This window comes from Myxine glutinosa, chromosome 4, assembly GCF_964187855.1.
Source record: "Myxine glutinosa chromosome 4, kmMyxGlut1.1, whole genome shotgun sequence".
Classification (NCBI taxonomy): Eukaryota; Metazoa; Chordata; class Myxini; order Myxiniformes; family Myxinidae; genus Myxine; species Myxine glutinosa.
In genome coordinates, this window is record NC_136264.1 from 4,851,024 (window position 1) to 4,863,989 (window position 12,966).

At 49.1% G+C, this 12,966-nt stretch overlaps 1 protein-coding gene across 1 annotated transcript in view; it reads left to right on the forward strand.

The window, feature by feature from the left end:
- The window catches only part of KIF3A (kinesin family member 3A), a 407,615-nt gene extending 396,079 nt beyond the window's left edge, over positions 1 to 11,536 (forward strand). The window contains exon 17 of the mRNA XM_078775379.1: positions 10,860 to 11,536. Coding sequence (XP_078631505.1) covers positions 10,860 to 10,908 — 49 coding nt within the window. The 3' untranslated portion in view covers positions 10,909 to 11,536. The remainder of the gene's footprint in view (positions 1 to 10,859) is intronic.
- The last annotated feature ends 1,430 nt before the right edge of the window (positions 11,537 to 12,966 follow it).

A 12,966-nucleotide genomic window follows, 5' to 3' on the forward strand; every position in this document is an offset into this window, starting at 1 on the left:
GAAGCACACGACAGGTGGTCATAACGAATTGATAAGAATAAAATACCAAACACACAAATGGTGTATGATGAGAGGAGGTGCAAAAAGGTGTAAAAAAAGAAAGTTGTTAATTGGAAACGGAATATTGCAATCAACAATCTCATGGGAATTATAGACATTTCAGAGTCTCTCGATTATACCTGAAACTGTTTCAAGAATGAATAAATTCAGACATTCCTTTTGTTTCTCTCTGTCTCTCTGTCTCTCTTTATCTCCCTCTCCCTCTCTCTATCTCCCTCTCCCTCTCGCTGTCTCTCTGTCTCTGTCTGTCTCTCTCCCTCTCTCAATCTCCCTTTCCCTCTCTCTGTCTCTCCTCCTCTCTGTCTCCCTCTCTCCCCTTCTCTGTCCCCCTCTCCCTCTCTCCTCCTCTTTTCCTCTCTCTCCGTCTCTCTCTCCCTCTCTCTGTCTCTCTCTCCCTCTCTCTGTCTCTCCTTCTCCCTCCCCCTCTCCACCTTTCCCTCTCTCGCCCTCTCTCTCTGTCTCTCCTTCTCCCTCCCCCTCTCCACCTTTCCCTCTCTCGCCCTCTCGCCCTCTCCTCCTCTTTTCCTCTTTTCCTCTCTGTCTATCTCCCCCTCTCTGTCTCCCTCTCCCTTTCTCTCTGTCTTCCTCCCTCTCTCTCTCTCACCCTGTCCCCCCCCCCCCCTCTTCCTCTTTTCCTCTCTCTCTATGTCCCTCTCCCTCTCTCTGTCTCTCCCCTCTCTGTCTCCCTCTTCCTCTCTCTGTGTCTTTCCTCCTCTCTCTCATCCTCTGCCCTCTTTTCCTCTCTCTTTGTTTCCCTCTCCCTGTCTCTCCCCCGCTCTGCCTCCCTCTCCCTCTCTCTGTCTCTCCTCCTCTCTGTCTCCCTCTCCCTCTCTCCCCTCCTCTCTTCCTCTCGCCTCTTTCCCTGTCTCCTGCTCTATCTCTATCTCGCCCCCTCTCTGTCTCCCTCTCTCCCCTTCTCTGTCTCTCTCTCCCTCTCCCTCTGTCTCTCCTCCTCTCTCTCTCACCCTCTCCCCCTCTCCTCCTCTTTTCCTCTCTCTCTGTCTCTCTCTCCCTCTCTCTCTGTCTCTCCTCCTCTCTCTCACCCTCTCCCCCTCTCCTCCTCTTTCCTCTCTGTCTCTCCTCCTCCCTCCCCATCTCCACCTTTCCCTCTCTCACCCTCTCTCTCTGTCTCTCCTTCTCCCTCCCCCTCTCCACCTTTCCCTCTCTCGCCCTCTCCCCCTCTCCTCCTCTTTTCCTCTTTTCCTCTCTGTCTATCTCCCCCTCTCTGTCTCCCCCCCTCTCTCTCTCTCACCCTGTCCTCCTCTCTTCCTCTTTTCCTCTATCTCCCTCTCCCTCTCCCTCTCTCTATCTCACCCTGTACCCCTCTCTTCCTCTTTTCCTCTCTCTCTCTATCTCCCTCTCCCTCTCTCTCTGTCCCCCTCTCTCTGTCTCCCTCTCCCTCTCTCTGTGTCTCTCCTCCTCTCTCTCATCCTCTGTCCTCTTTTCCTCTCTCTCTGTCTCCCTCTCCCTCTCTCTGTCTCTTCCCCTCTCTGTCTCCCTCTCCCTCTCTGTCTCTCCTCCTCTCTGTCTCCCTCTCCCTCTCTCTCCTCCTCTCTTCCTCTCTCCTCCTCTTTCCCTCTCTCCTGCTCTCTCTCTATCTCTATCTCTCTACTGTTCCTTTTGTCCTGTTGTGTCCTGATCGTTCCTTTTACCAGTACGCGTTCCTTTCACTCGTACTCTTCCATGAGCCTCGACTATGTATACAAAAAGTTCATTATTCCTTGCGGAAATCAAAGATTTTTCAACTATATTGGTTGGTCAACTCCAGGTCAAACTTCTAAAATCATGAATTTTCATCTGAATAATAATCAATTAGCATCCGATTGAACCTAGCTTTGATGAAGATCGACAATTTAAATCTTATTGAAATGGACAATTTGATGTATCCATGGCAACCTTTGAGGGGGAGGGGTGTGTATTTTACAAGTGTCGTGCTCTGCATGACGTCTTCTTGTTTAATTGTTCATTTGGCCAAAACAAGCAATCGTGTAACGTTTACATGTGAAACATTCTACATTCTACATTCTACAATACTTTTAGAAGAATTAGGCTTGCAGAGTGGATCTTCTAACAATGGACAAACTATGTAATAACAATAAAATAAAATGGACTTTGTGCAGCACCAAACAAATCACTCAAAAACAATGAAGGTGTTTGTTACAGATAAACACAGTAAATTACAATTTATTTACTGGATACCAAAAATGCGTAAACATCGGTGTAACATTAATTTGATCATCACATGCAGAGAGTTGAGTTTAAAACCTTTTTCAGGCAGTATTAAATGGGAAATCAAACAGATTTATAAATGCTTACAAAACAACCATAAAAAAGTGACGTTTTACGATGGTTTAAAAAATCATTCTGGGTCCTGGATTAATCCAAATGTGTAATCGATCGCATCGACAACATGAAGAACATGGGGTAAAGCTCAATATGGATGACGAGAGGGCGAGACACTTCTCAGCTTGTTCAAAGCTCCTTTATTCCAACAGAACTAACACATACCGGAACTCACGCATCTTTTATAACGCAACTCACTCTTAAGGGGGCGTGGCTCCAGCAACCGAGCGCACGCCACGCCCATACAATCAATAGCCCCACTGGTCCCGTGCCAGTGGATTATGTCCTAATGGGGTAACCCCCACATGCGCCCCCCCCCCAGATTTCACTCGCACGGGCAATGTCCGTTTTTGGGGGTTGAATCAACCAAGGGGGCTGGTCTAGGTCCAAGTGAGCCGGCTTGAGGCGGTCCACCGAAAGGTGGTCCGGTTTGCCGTCGATGTCGACCACGAAGGACTTGTCCCCGGTCTCCAGAACATGGAAAGGCCCGTCGTAAGGCACCAGGGCCACGTTAACCTGATCAAACTGTCGCTCGGGGCGATGCACATTCGAGCGTTGACACTCGACGCAGGTGTTGGCACAGTCACGCACATCCTTCCTGAGCCCGTGCCAAACAAACTTCGCCGCCACCAACTTTTGTGACGCCTTCCTGCCCGGGTGAGAAAGACCGTGGACGGCATCGAACACCAGCCGTCTCCAGCTGGTGGGTACGACGAGGCGAGGCTGACCCAAGGAAACGTCGCACAGTAGCGTGGTGCCCATGTCCATGAACGGCACATCAGACAGTCGAAGCCCCATGACCGCCTCCCTGCAGGCCTGGACCTCCGGGTCGGCGATCTGATCGGCCGCCATGCGGGCGTAGTCGATGCCAAGGTGAACCGCGCCGACTATGAACCGGGAGAGACAATCGGCGACCGTATTATCCTCCCCAGCAACATGTTGGATGTCCGTCGTGAACTCGGAAATAAAGGAGAGCTGGCGTTGTTGACGGGCGGACCACGGCTCCCTGACCTTGGCCATGGCAAAAACCAGGGGCTTGTGGTCCACAAACGCCGTGAACCGGCGGGCTTCCAACAGGTAACGGAAGTGTCAGACAGCTAGATGGAGGCTGAGGAGCTCACGATCGAAGGTACTGTACTTTCGTTCGTTAGGGCAGAGCTGCCGGCTAAAAGCAAGCTGCTGCCACGCCCCGTTGACCCACTGCTCGTGCACGGCGCCAACCGCGTAGTCCGAAGCGTCCGTGGTGAGAGCAATCGGTGCATCGGGCGACGGATGCGCCAGCATGGTTGCGCTGGCGAGGGCCAGTTTAGCGTCCGTGAAACCCTTGGCCATCTTCTCAGTCCATCAATGGCGCATTTGGAAGGCTTGCCCTTGAGGGCCTCATAAAGGAGCCGCATCAGCTGGGCCGCACGGGGCACGAAACGATGGTAAATGTTCACCATGCCCAAAAACTCCTGCAAGGCCCTGACGGTGAGGGGGCGCGGAAAACCTTTCACAGCCTCCACTTTAGACGGCAGTGAGATGGCCCTCTCCTTCGTGATGCGGTGGCCGAGAAAGTCAATTGAAGCCACCCCGAACAAGCACTTGGCAGGATTAACGATCAGGCCGTGCTGACTGAGGCGTTCAAAGGGCGCTCGGAGGTGAAGCATGTGCTCCGTCCTGGAAGCGCTGGCGATGAGGATATCGTCCAGGTAGACGAACAGAAACGGCAAATCCCGCAACACGCTGTCCGTCAGGCGCTGGAAAGCCTGAAGCGCGTTTTTGAGCCCAAAAGTCATACGGAGGAATTTGAAAAGCCCAAACAGTGTAATCACCGCGATCTTTGGAACGTCCTGTGGCCGGACGGGGACCTGGTGGTAACCACGAATGAGGTCCACCTCAGAAAAAAAAAACTTTACCGGCCAAGCAGGCAGAAAAATCCTGGATGTGCGGGATTGGGTAGCGGTCGGGGGTAGTGGCTTCGTTAAGGCGGCGATAATCCCCGCACGGGCGCCAACCGCCACCCGGCTTCGGCGCAATGTGGAGAGGCGAGGCCCACGGGCTGTCGGACCGTTGCACGATGCCAATACGCTCCAACGTGTCGAACGCCGCCTTTGCGATAGCGAGTTTCCCCGGGTCGAGGCGTCAAGCCCGGGCATAGACAGGCGGGCCGGTGGTCGGAATGTGAAGCACCACCCCATGCTTGATGGCAACGGCCGAAAATGTGCGCCGTGTAAGGGCCGGGAACTCGGTGAGGAGGCGGGCGAACTCATCGGAGGTCGAGAGCGTGCACGCGAGCCTCGTCGAGGCGGACCCGCTCAGCGAGCATGGAAGAGAACTGAATGTCTCCGCATTAATGAGCCGCCGATTTTTAACATCCACCAATAGGCCGTTGGCGCAGAGGAAATCAGCGCCCAGCAAGGGGGTGGACACCTTCACCGTGACAAAATCCCATGTGAACCGCTGCCCGCCCAAGCACAGTGCCACGGTCCGTTTGCCAAAAGTCTGAATAGCACTGCCGTTGGCGGCTTCCAGGGTGGGGCCGTGACTCCCGGCCTCCCGGTCCAATACCGACGCAGGTAGAACGCTCACCTGGGCCCCTGTGTCACAGAGGAAATGACATCCGGAGTCGGTGTCCAAAATGAACAACAAACTGCCCGAACGGCCGATGCTCATGGCAGTTAACGAGCGCCGGCCATCCCGTTTCCCGACTCGCTGAAGCTGCAGGTTGGCCAGCATGCCTTGGCCTTGGGCCCAAACCTTGCGTGGTAAAAGCACAAGCGTGGGGCCTTCTGCTGCTGGGCCATAATGGCGGCCGCGACGGTGTCCGCCAGCGGCGTAGGCTCGGCAGGGCCGGGGTCCAATGCAGCCGCACTACATTGCTGTCTTGTCTGCGGACCTGTCTTGTCTGCGGAGAAAAACTTGTCTGCTTCCCTGGCCAGGGCGCGGAAATCCTTAACAGACGAGTTGGCCAGGGCTGTCCGTACCTGACCTGGCAGCTATTGCAGGAACAGTTCTTTGAAGAGGAAACATGGTCGGTGGCTGCCCAGGAGAGACAACATGTGGTCCATGAGCTCCGATGGCTTGGAGTCGCCCAGCCCGGGTAGAGAAAGTAGTTCGTGGGCGCGCTCGGCCTCAGTGCGCTCGAAGGTTACGAGCAGCAGCGCCTTTAGCGTTTCGTACTTGCGGCCCTTCGGAGGATCCTGGAGAAGGCTCACCACTCTGGTCGCAGTAGAGCCGCTGAGCGCAGACACGACATAATAATACTTCGTGTCGTCAGCAGAAATGCTCCGAATGGCGAATTGGGCCTCAGCTTGTGCGAACCAAACGGCCGCCTGTCGTTCCCAAAACTCCGGCAGTTTAATCGAAACTGCACTTGTCGCCATGTTCGTTTGAAGCTCCGAAAACATTCGAGAGCAAGACTGGGTCACCAATGTAGGAGTTGCGGATGACGAGAGGGCAAGACACTTCTCAGCTTGTTCAAAGCTCCTTTATTCCAACAGAACTAACACATACCGGAACTCACACATCTTTTATAACGCAACTCACTCTTAAGGGGGCGTGGCTCCAACAACCGAGCACACGCCACGCCCATACAAGCAATGGCCCCGTGCCTGTGGATTATGTCCCAATGGGGTATCGCCCACATATATATATATATATATATATATATATATATACATATATATATATATATATATATATATATATATATAATAAAAGGCAGTGTTCATCCATCTGTCCCTCTGTCTTCTCCAATACTCCAAAACCATGAAACCTAGCGGCCCCAAACTTTGCATGCATAAACCTGGATCTCCAGCAGATTGCTATTATACCCTGAAAGTTTCGTCTCAATCGGACATGTGGTTGCTGAGAAAAACGAGGTTTAGCCCAGATGGACGGACAGACGGACAACCCGAAAACATAATGCCTCCGGCCATCTTCGGGGGCGGAGGCATAAAACGTATAAAGTGATATATGGGCAGTTTCTTCCTGCTCCACAAAATCTAGTAAAATAGTCTTTAAAATAAACTGAGTGTGCAACGCTGAAGCCGTCCATGCAGGAAGTAAAGCTGCACACACGTGCTCTTGGTGTTTAACCGCCATGATGCATCTGTCGGAAGGGCACATTTAGGTTTACTAGGGCATGCCCGTACTATATATATATCTAAAATTATATCCCCCCCCCCCTCTATTTACATGAAATGGTTTGGTCCAAAGCGAACGGCTTGCGAGTACGGTGACAATCCCCCCCCTCTATTTACATGAAATGGTTTGGTCCAAAGCGAACGGCTTGCGAGTACGGTGACAATCCCCCCCCTCTATTTATATGAAATGGTTTGGTCCAAAGCGAACGGCTTGCGGAGTTTGGTAAAGAAATCGCCATAGCGTGCACAAAGGCGCAGGAAAGCGAAAGAATGGCAAATTAGTTTTAATTAGTTTTAAAACATAGTTTAACGCCAACATAGTTTGCCAACGTGAAATAAATGAATACGCTCTCAAATGTGCCGTCCGAGGCAGAGTCTGTTCGGCACGTTCGGCACACGTGATAGCTCGCTGCTCTCTGATTGGTTGAATCGTTTTTTGGACATAGCTCGGTAACTACTTGTCCGATTAATATGAAACCTTGAAAAGGCACATCCTCGGGTCCCCAGCAATATACCTGGCAAGTTTCAAGTATATCGGACCCGTGGTTGTCGAGAAACAGCGGTCACAGACAAACAAACAAACACACACACAGACACACAGACACACACACACACACACACACACACAGAGATTGCTGGAATTATAGATAGATTAATATGCCCGGCTGCAAACTCACCTCGGTCGGTGAGGCAGTAAAGCAGGTAATGTTCTCCTGTGGTAGACGAGACGAACATTGTTCCGCTGAACCTGGGGACGACTAAGAAGAAAACCTTTGTTGGTCGAAAGCTTGTCGAGAATTAAAGATCCACCTTCCTGAAGCTCCGTCCCCGTCTTATTTAATCTCCCGATTATATATACATACATACCAATAAATCTCTTGCCTCATATTCATGGTTTGATCTCAAATGCTAATTTCTTGGGTTTATAGCGACAATAACAAATTTTAGTTCACTGTTCCAGTACTTATGGAGAACACGGTGTGTATAAAGAAAAGGAAATTCTGAATGATATTTTCTAAGAGTCTTTCTCCAATTTATCCTTCCACAAAATTATTTGAGACTCTGCGCCCTAGATTGTTAAATTCAGGTTTACTTGAGAAAATATTGGTATCATTCCTACTATTTTTTTTTGTTTTTTTTTTGTTTGTTTTGTTTTTCAAAAAAAAGTTCTCTACCGAGTCAAGGCTCATATAAGAGCTAACACACAGACCACATAATAGAGGAAGCAGGAGACAAGAAGGGGTGAGAGAGAGAAGCACAACAACAGTGGAGAACAGGGACATCGGTCGATCTGTGGAAGGGAGGGGCTGGGTGGGGTGGGGTACGCGAAATAAACAAGATGGACACTACAGCGGATTTCAGAAAAGAAAACGGAATTTGAAAAAGGTGGACTTGGGGTGTATTAACGTGGGTAGAAAAGATCAAGGTTTTGGATGGGGGAAGATAAGAGATGGTGGTGAACAGCTGTTTTAAAGACCTGGAGGGTGGGGTGGGATTGAAGAGAGTGAGGGAGTTTGTTCCAGAGGCGGGAGAAAAGAGGAGTGAAGGTGAGCAGAGAGTCTTGATTTTGGCAGTTTAACCATAAGAGGGTTGCAGGCAGATCTTGTGCGACCTGTAGGAATATTTGGGGGAGAGAGCCCAGAGAGAGCTGGGGGGGCAAGGCCAGAGAGGAGTCGGTAGAAGACAGAAAGACCACCAACCTGCCTGCGGTGAGAGTGAATTTTTTTTTTTGTATGCAAGATCGAGGCTCATGAAAGAGCTAAAAAGACATCGTAAGAGTGTGAGATTTGTCAGGATTGAAAGACATGTTCCACTTGTTTGAAAAGTCTGTGATTTTGTCCAGGTCTGCAGAGAGTGAGGAGGTTGCAGACTGCCGATCTCAGGGATGAGGATTGGAGCAGCAGACAGTGGAGTCATCAGCAATTAGTCAATTCATTTTGACAAACATTTACCTTTAAATATTTGCTGCTTTCAAATTATCATTCAGTTCTGAGTACCCTCGTCCCTCTATACAAGGGGAAAGGTGACCCTCAGGACTGTGGCTCGTATCGAGCGATAAAGTTATTGGAGCATGGAATGAAGGTATTGGAAAGGGTGTTGGAGAGGAGGATAAGGAAGAAAGTGAAGATTGACGAAATGCAGTTTGGATTTATGCCAGGAAGAGGAACGACAGACGCGCTTTTTATTGTGAGGCAGTTGCAGGAGAAGTACATGGAGAAGAGGAAGAAGTTGTTTCTTGGGTTTGTTGATCTGGAGAAAGCATTCAATAGGGTTCCACGCAAAGTATTGACATGGGCATTGAGGAAGTTAGGAGTGGAGGAATGGTTGATCAGAGTAGTGATGGCAATGTACAAAAGAGCACGCACAGCTGTAAGGACGAAGGACGGGAACAGTGGTGAGTTTGAGGTGAAGGTGGGAGTGCATCAGGGGTTGGTACTAAGTCCACTCCTATTTGTAGCTGTGATGGAGGTGCTGGCTCAGAACGTAAAGGAGGTTTTACCATGGGAGTTGTTGTATGCAGATGATCTGGTGTTGATTGCAGAAAGTATGGATGGACTGAAGGAAAAGATGAACAAGTGGAAGGAATGTATGGAGACAAAAGGTCTGAAGGTGAATATCGGAAAAACGAAGGTGATGGCAAGTGGTAAAGCATGTGGTGGGGTGGAAAGAACTGGGAAGTGGCCATGTGCTGTGTGCAGGGAGGGTGTCAGAGTGAATTCCATTCAATGTACAATGTGCGCTGAGTGGGTTCATCAAAGATGTAGTGGTTTGAGAGGGTCAGTGTGGCAGCTACATTCAAGTGTAAGGTGTGCACAGAGGGAGCTGCAGATGGAGGAAATGTTGAGTTGGATCTTGGAGATGGCGTGAAGCTGGAAGGTGTGAAAACATTTTGTTACCTTGGAGACATGCTGAATGGAGAAGGTGGATCAGACTCGGCAACGGTTACTCGAGTGAGATGTGCATGGAAGAAGTTTCGGGAACTGAGTGGCGTGCTGACGAGGAGGGGAGTGTCATTGAAGCTGAAGGGAAAGGTGTATGCTGCATGTGTGAGAAGTGTTATGATTTATGGGAGTGAGACATGGGTAATGAACGTAGAGCAGCAACGAAGGCTGGAAAGGGTGGAAATGCGAATGGTTCGGTGGATGTGTGGAGTATCGTTGAGAGAGAGGAAGACAAATGATGAATTGCGAAAGATGATGGGAATAGAGCCTGTGATGGATGCTGTGAAGAGAAACAGGTTGAGATGGTTTGGTCTTGTGTTGAGGAAGGATGAAAGTGACTGGTTGAGAAGAGTGATGGAAATGAATGTAGAAGGAAGTAGAGGACGGGGAGGACCGAGAAAGACTTGGCTAAAGATGGTCGAAGAAGAAATGCGGGCAAGGGGGTTAACAAGGGGAGATGCAGAAAATAGGGCAAAATGGAGAACATTGTCATGGGGACCGCAAGGCTAACCCCCGCTCTTGCAGGGAAAATGGCCTTAAAATGCCTGTTGTTGTTGTTGTTGTATTCAGTTCCAGCTGATGCAAAGTTTTTAAAACATGAACTCCCATCAAATACATTTTCCTATAACTTTTTAGAAATACCGTCAATCATCTTTTCTTTCTTTGCTCGCTATTGTAACTCGAGAGAAATCTTCAGTTTGCTACAGAAATGTTGGATTGCTTTTAATCTACTGAGTTGTAGAGAAATACACCAAGACTTTTTTTTCTTCCTTCCAGACAATTTGTTCTATTTTGGTGAATGTTCAGGTTGATTTAAAAAAAAGTTTCCTCAAATCTATATCCCACACATCCTCGTTTGCCCGTTACTCATTCCCAAACTCCCTGGATCCCACAGTTGTGGCACATTCTCATGGAAGCCAGTCCAATCTGTCCCAAAGGCTATCTCTCTCACACGGATTTATTTGGCCTTGTCATGGGTGCGGTTGTCGAACTGAACCCAGTCTTGCGTCAGGACTGCTTCCCGCGTCATCGGCCTGCTCTGTGGGAGACAATGGGCACCAGAGTGTGTGCCCAGCTGCCCGAGGCTTTCTCTTTCTACTGGAGCAGAGGGGAGGGCAGGGTGCAGCCAGGGTCAGCGAGCAAGGAAATGAGTGCGGAGAGAGTCGGGTGGTGGGGGAGTAGCAGTACTAAACGAACGGTCCACCCATTTTACCCGGTTGCCCTTTTAATGTTTCCCTTTATCCTCAATATTGTTCGTTTTCCTTCCTTCTTGCCGATAATATGCTTCAGTGACCTTGCTTTGAATTGATTGTACCTTTGACGTGCCTCCTCCATATAATGTCCATTCCAGCTTCACCTCGCCCTTTTCCTCCTTTTTTGCACGCAGGAAGCGCTCTTCCCACCCAGATGCGGTGCTCGATTCACTCCTGCAGTGAGCCAGCCAAATACCTGAGGCTCTCCTTCCGCAGTAACCAATGATAGGCCAAAAACCTACCGTGTCCGTTCCGCATGCGTACCTGGCATTGCGCCTTGCATCGTCTCGAAGTAAATGTACCTGTGCATGAAGCTGTTGTTCGGTAAAAGTGCACCTTGTCTCCATGTTCTCCTTTATATCTGTTGCACACCTTTTTGTACATGCTCGATCGTTCATTGTACAACTTGATGAATGATGTTTCAACGCTGCACCCTGCGGTACGATAAAGCTAAGAAATAATTTATATAATCCTGTGCAATTATCCCTTCAGTAGAGATCACCTTGCTGTTCAACTATCCCCTTAAATGGTACCTTGTGTTGGAATTCCCATCCCCCATGAAAACCCTTCTTGCCCCAGCTCCTCCGTGGCCATTTCCCAAATCTTTTCTTCCTCTCTCATCAATTTGTTACCAAACCGTCATGGTCTGGGCGAATAAAGGTAATGTGGGCGGAAAGGGGCCAGCCTATAGCGGCTCAGGTATCGGGGGGTTGAAATGCTGCTTGGGGTGCGCCCGTGGAGGCCTTCCTTGTATGATGTTCATCTACTCTCTTTTCATTCAATGAAAATAAACCATTTCCCCTCCGCGAAATTACCCTTTCCTGTTGTGTCGAGGTTTCTGCACGCAATGAGCCCCAGGGTGCTTGCCTCGGGGTCTGGGTGGAATTTGTGGGCCAAGTCGAGACTTGCTTGTACAGAAAGTTCCGCATCCATCACTTGGTCCAGACAGCTTTTGGAAAATGACCGTTTCGTGGGTGGACATCTTTTCATGGTAAACACATTGAGGCATCTCCTTGGGAAAGATCCTATTTAAACATTATCCACTTGAAAAACGATACAGTGAAATGGCAATGAGGAAATGGTGAATGTGTTTATTTGTTGATACGGATCAGGTTTTTCAGCTCACCTGGAATGAAGTACAGGTGAGCTTATACGATGACGCGTCGTCCGTCCTAAACACTTGCAACTTCTTCTCCAAAACCGCTGATTGGATTGTGACCAAACTCAACACGAATGATATTTCTTGTGTTGTGACTAAAGTTTGTTCATGGCATTTTTAAAAAATCGGGGTCGAAGGGGGTTTACCAGGAGTCAAAGTGGGTCCAGGTTTGACCCCCCAAAACAGGAATTTGCTTTTTCTTCTGAAACTACAACACTATTTCGTCGATGAAACTTTACCACAACCTTCACCACCCGTGATGTACCGAAGCTTGTTCACGGCATTGAATAAAAACGAGCCCGAAGAGAGTGTTTGGGGGGTGGGGGTTTGACCCTCAAAATAGGTATTTACTTTATTCTCAATTGCAATTCAAGTTGCAAAATAAACCACACATGCAATTCTGAAGAAACGTGACCCCAACTTTAATCACCTATGTTGAAGCAAACTTTGTTCACGGCATTTTTTAAAAATCGGACCCCGAAGGGGTCTACGGGAAAGAGAAGGGGCAGCCCTTAGGGGGTTGCCCCCCTCCCAAAGAAGGTATTTACTATTTTCTCAGAAACTACAGTCATGATTTCGATGAAACTTGACCACAACCTTCATCACCCATGATGTATCAATGTTTGTTCACGGCATTAGAAAAATTGAGGTCTGAGGAGGTTTACGGGTTGGGGGGTTGCCCCCCAAAATAGGTTTGTTACTTGCCGGAAAAGATTCTGGCAAGTATGTTGATCTGTTCGTTTGTCTGTCTGTCTGTCTCTTTGTCTGTCTGCCTGTTTGCAGCACTACGTCTACACCGTTGCACGTAGAATCGCCAAACTTTGCAAACATATTGGTCTTGCCCAGGAATAGACTGTGCCCAATTGATGGCGTCATCGGTCACGTGGTTCGGCCGCCATCTTGGAAAAACCGAAAAACTTAGCACCTCGAAATCTCCAAAAGTGCTGAATAGAGAAAATTCAGACATGGCTCATTGTAAAGAACTCTCCATGGGGAATAAAATATGTTAATGATGACGTCATCGGTCACGTGGTTCGGCCGCCATATTTGTCCTAAATGGCCGATAAAAAAGTAAATTCCGG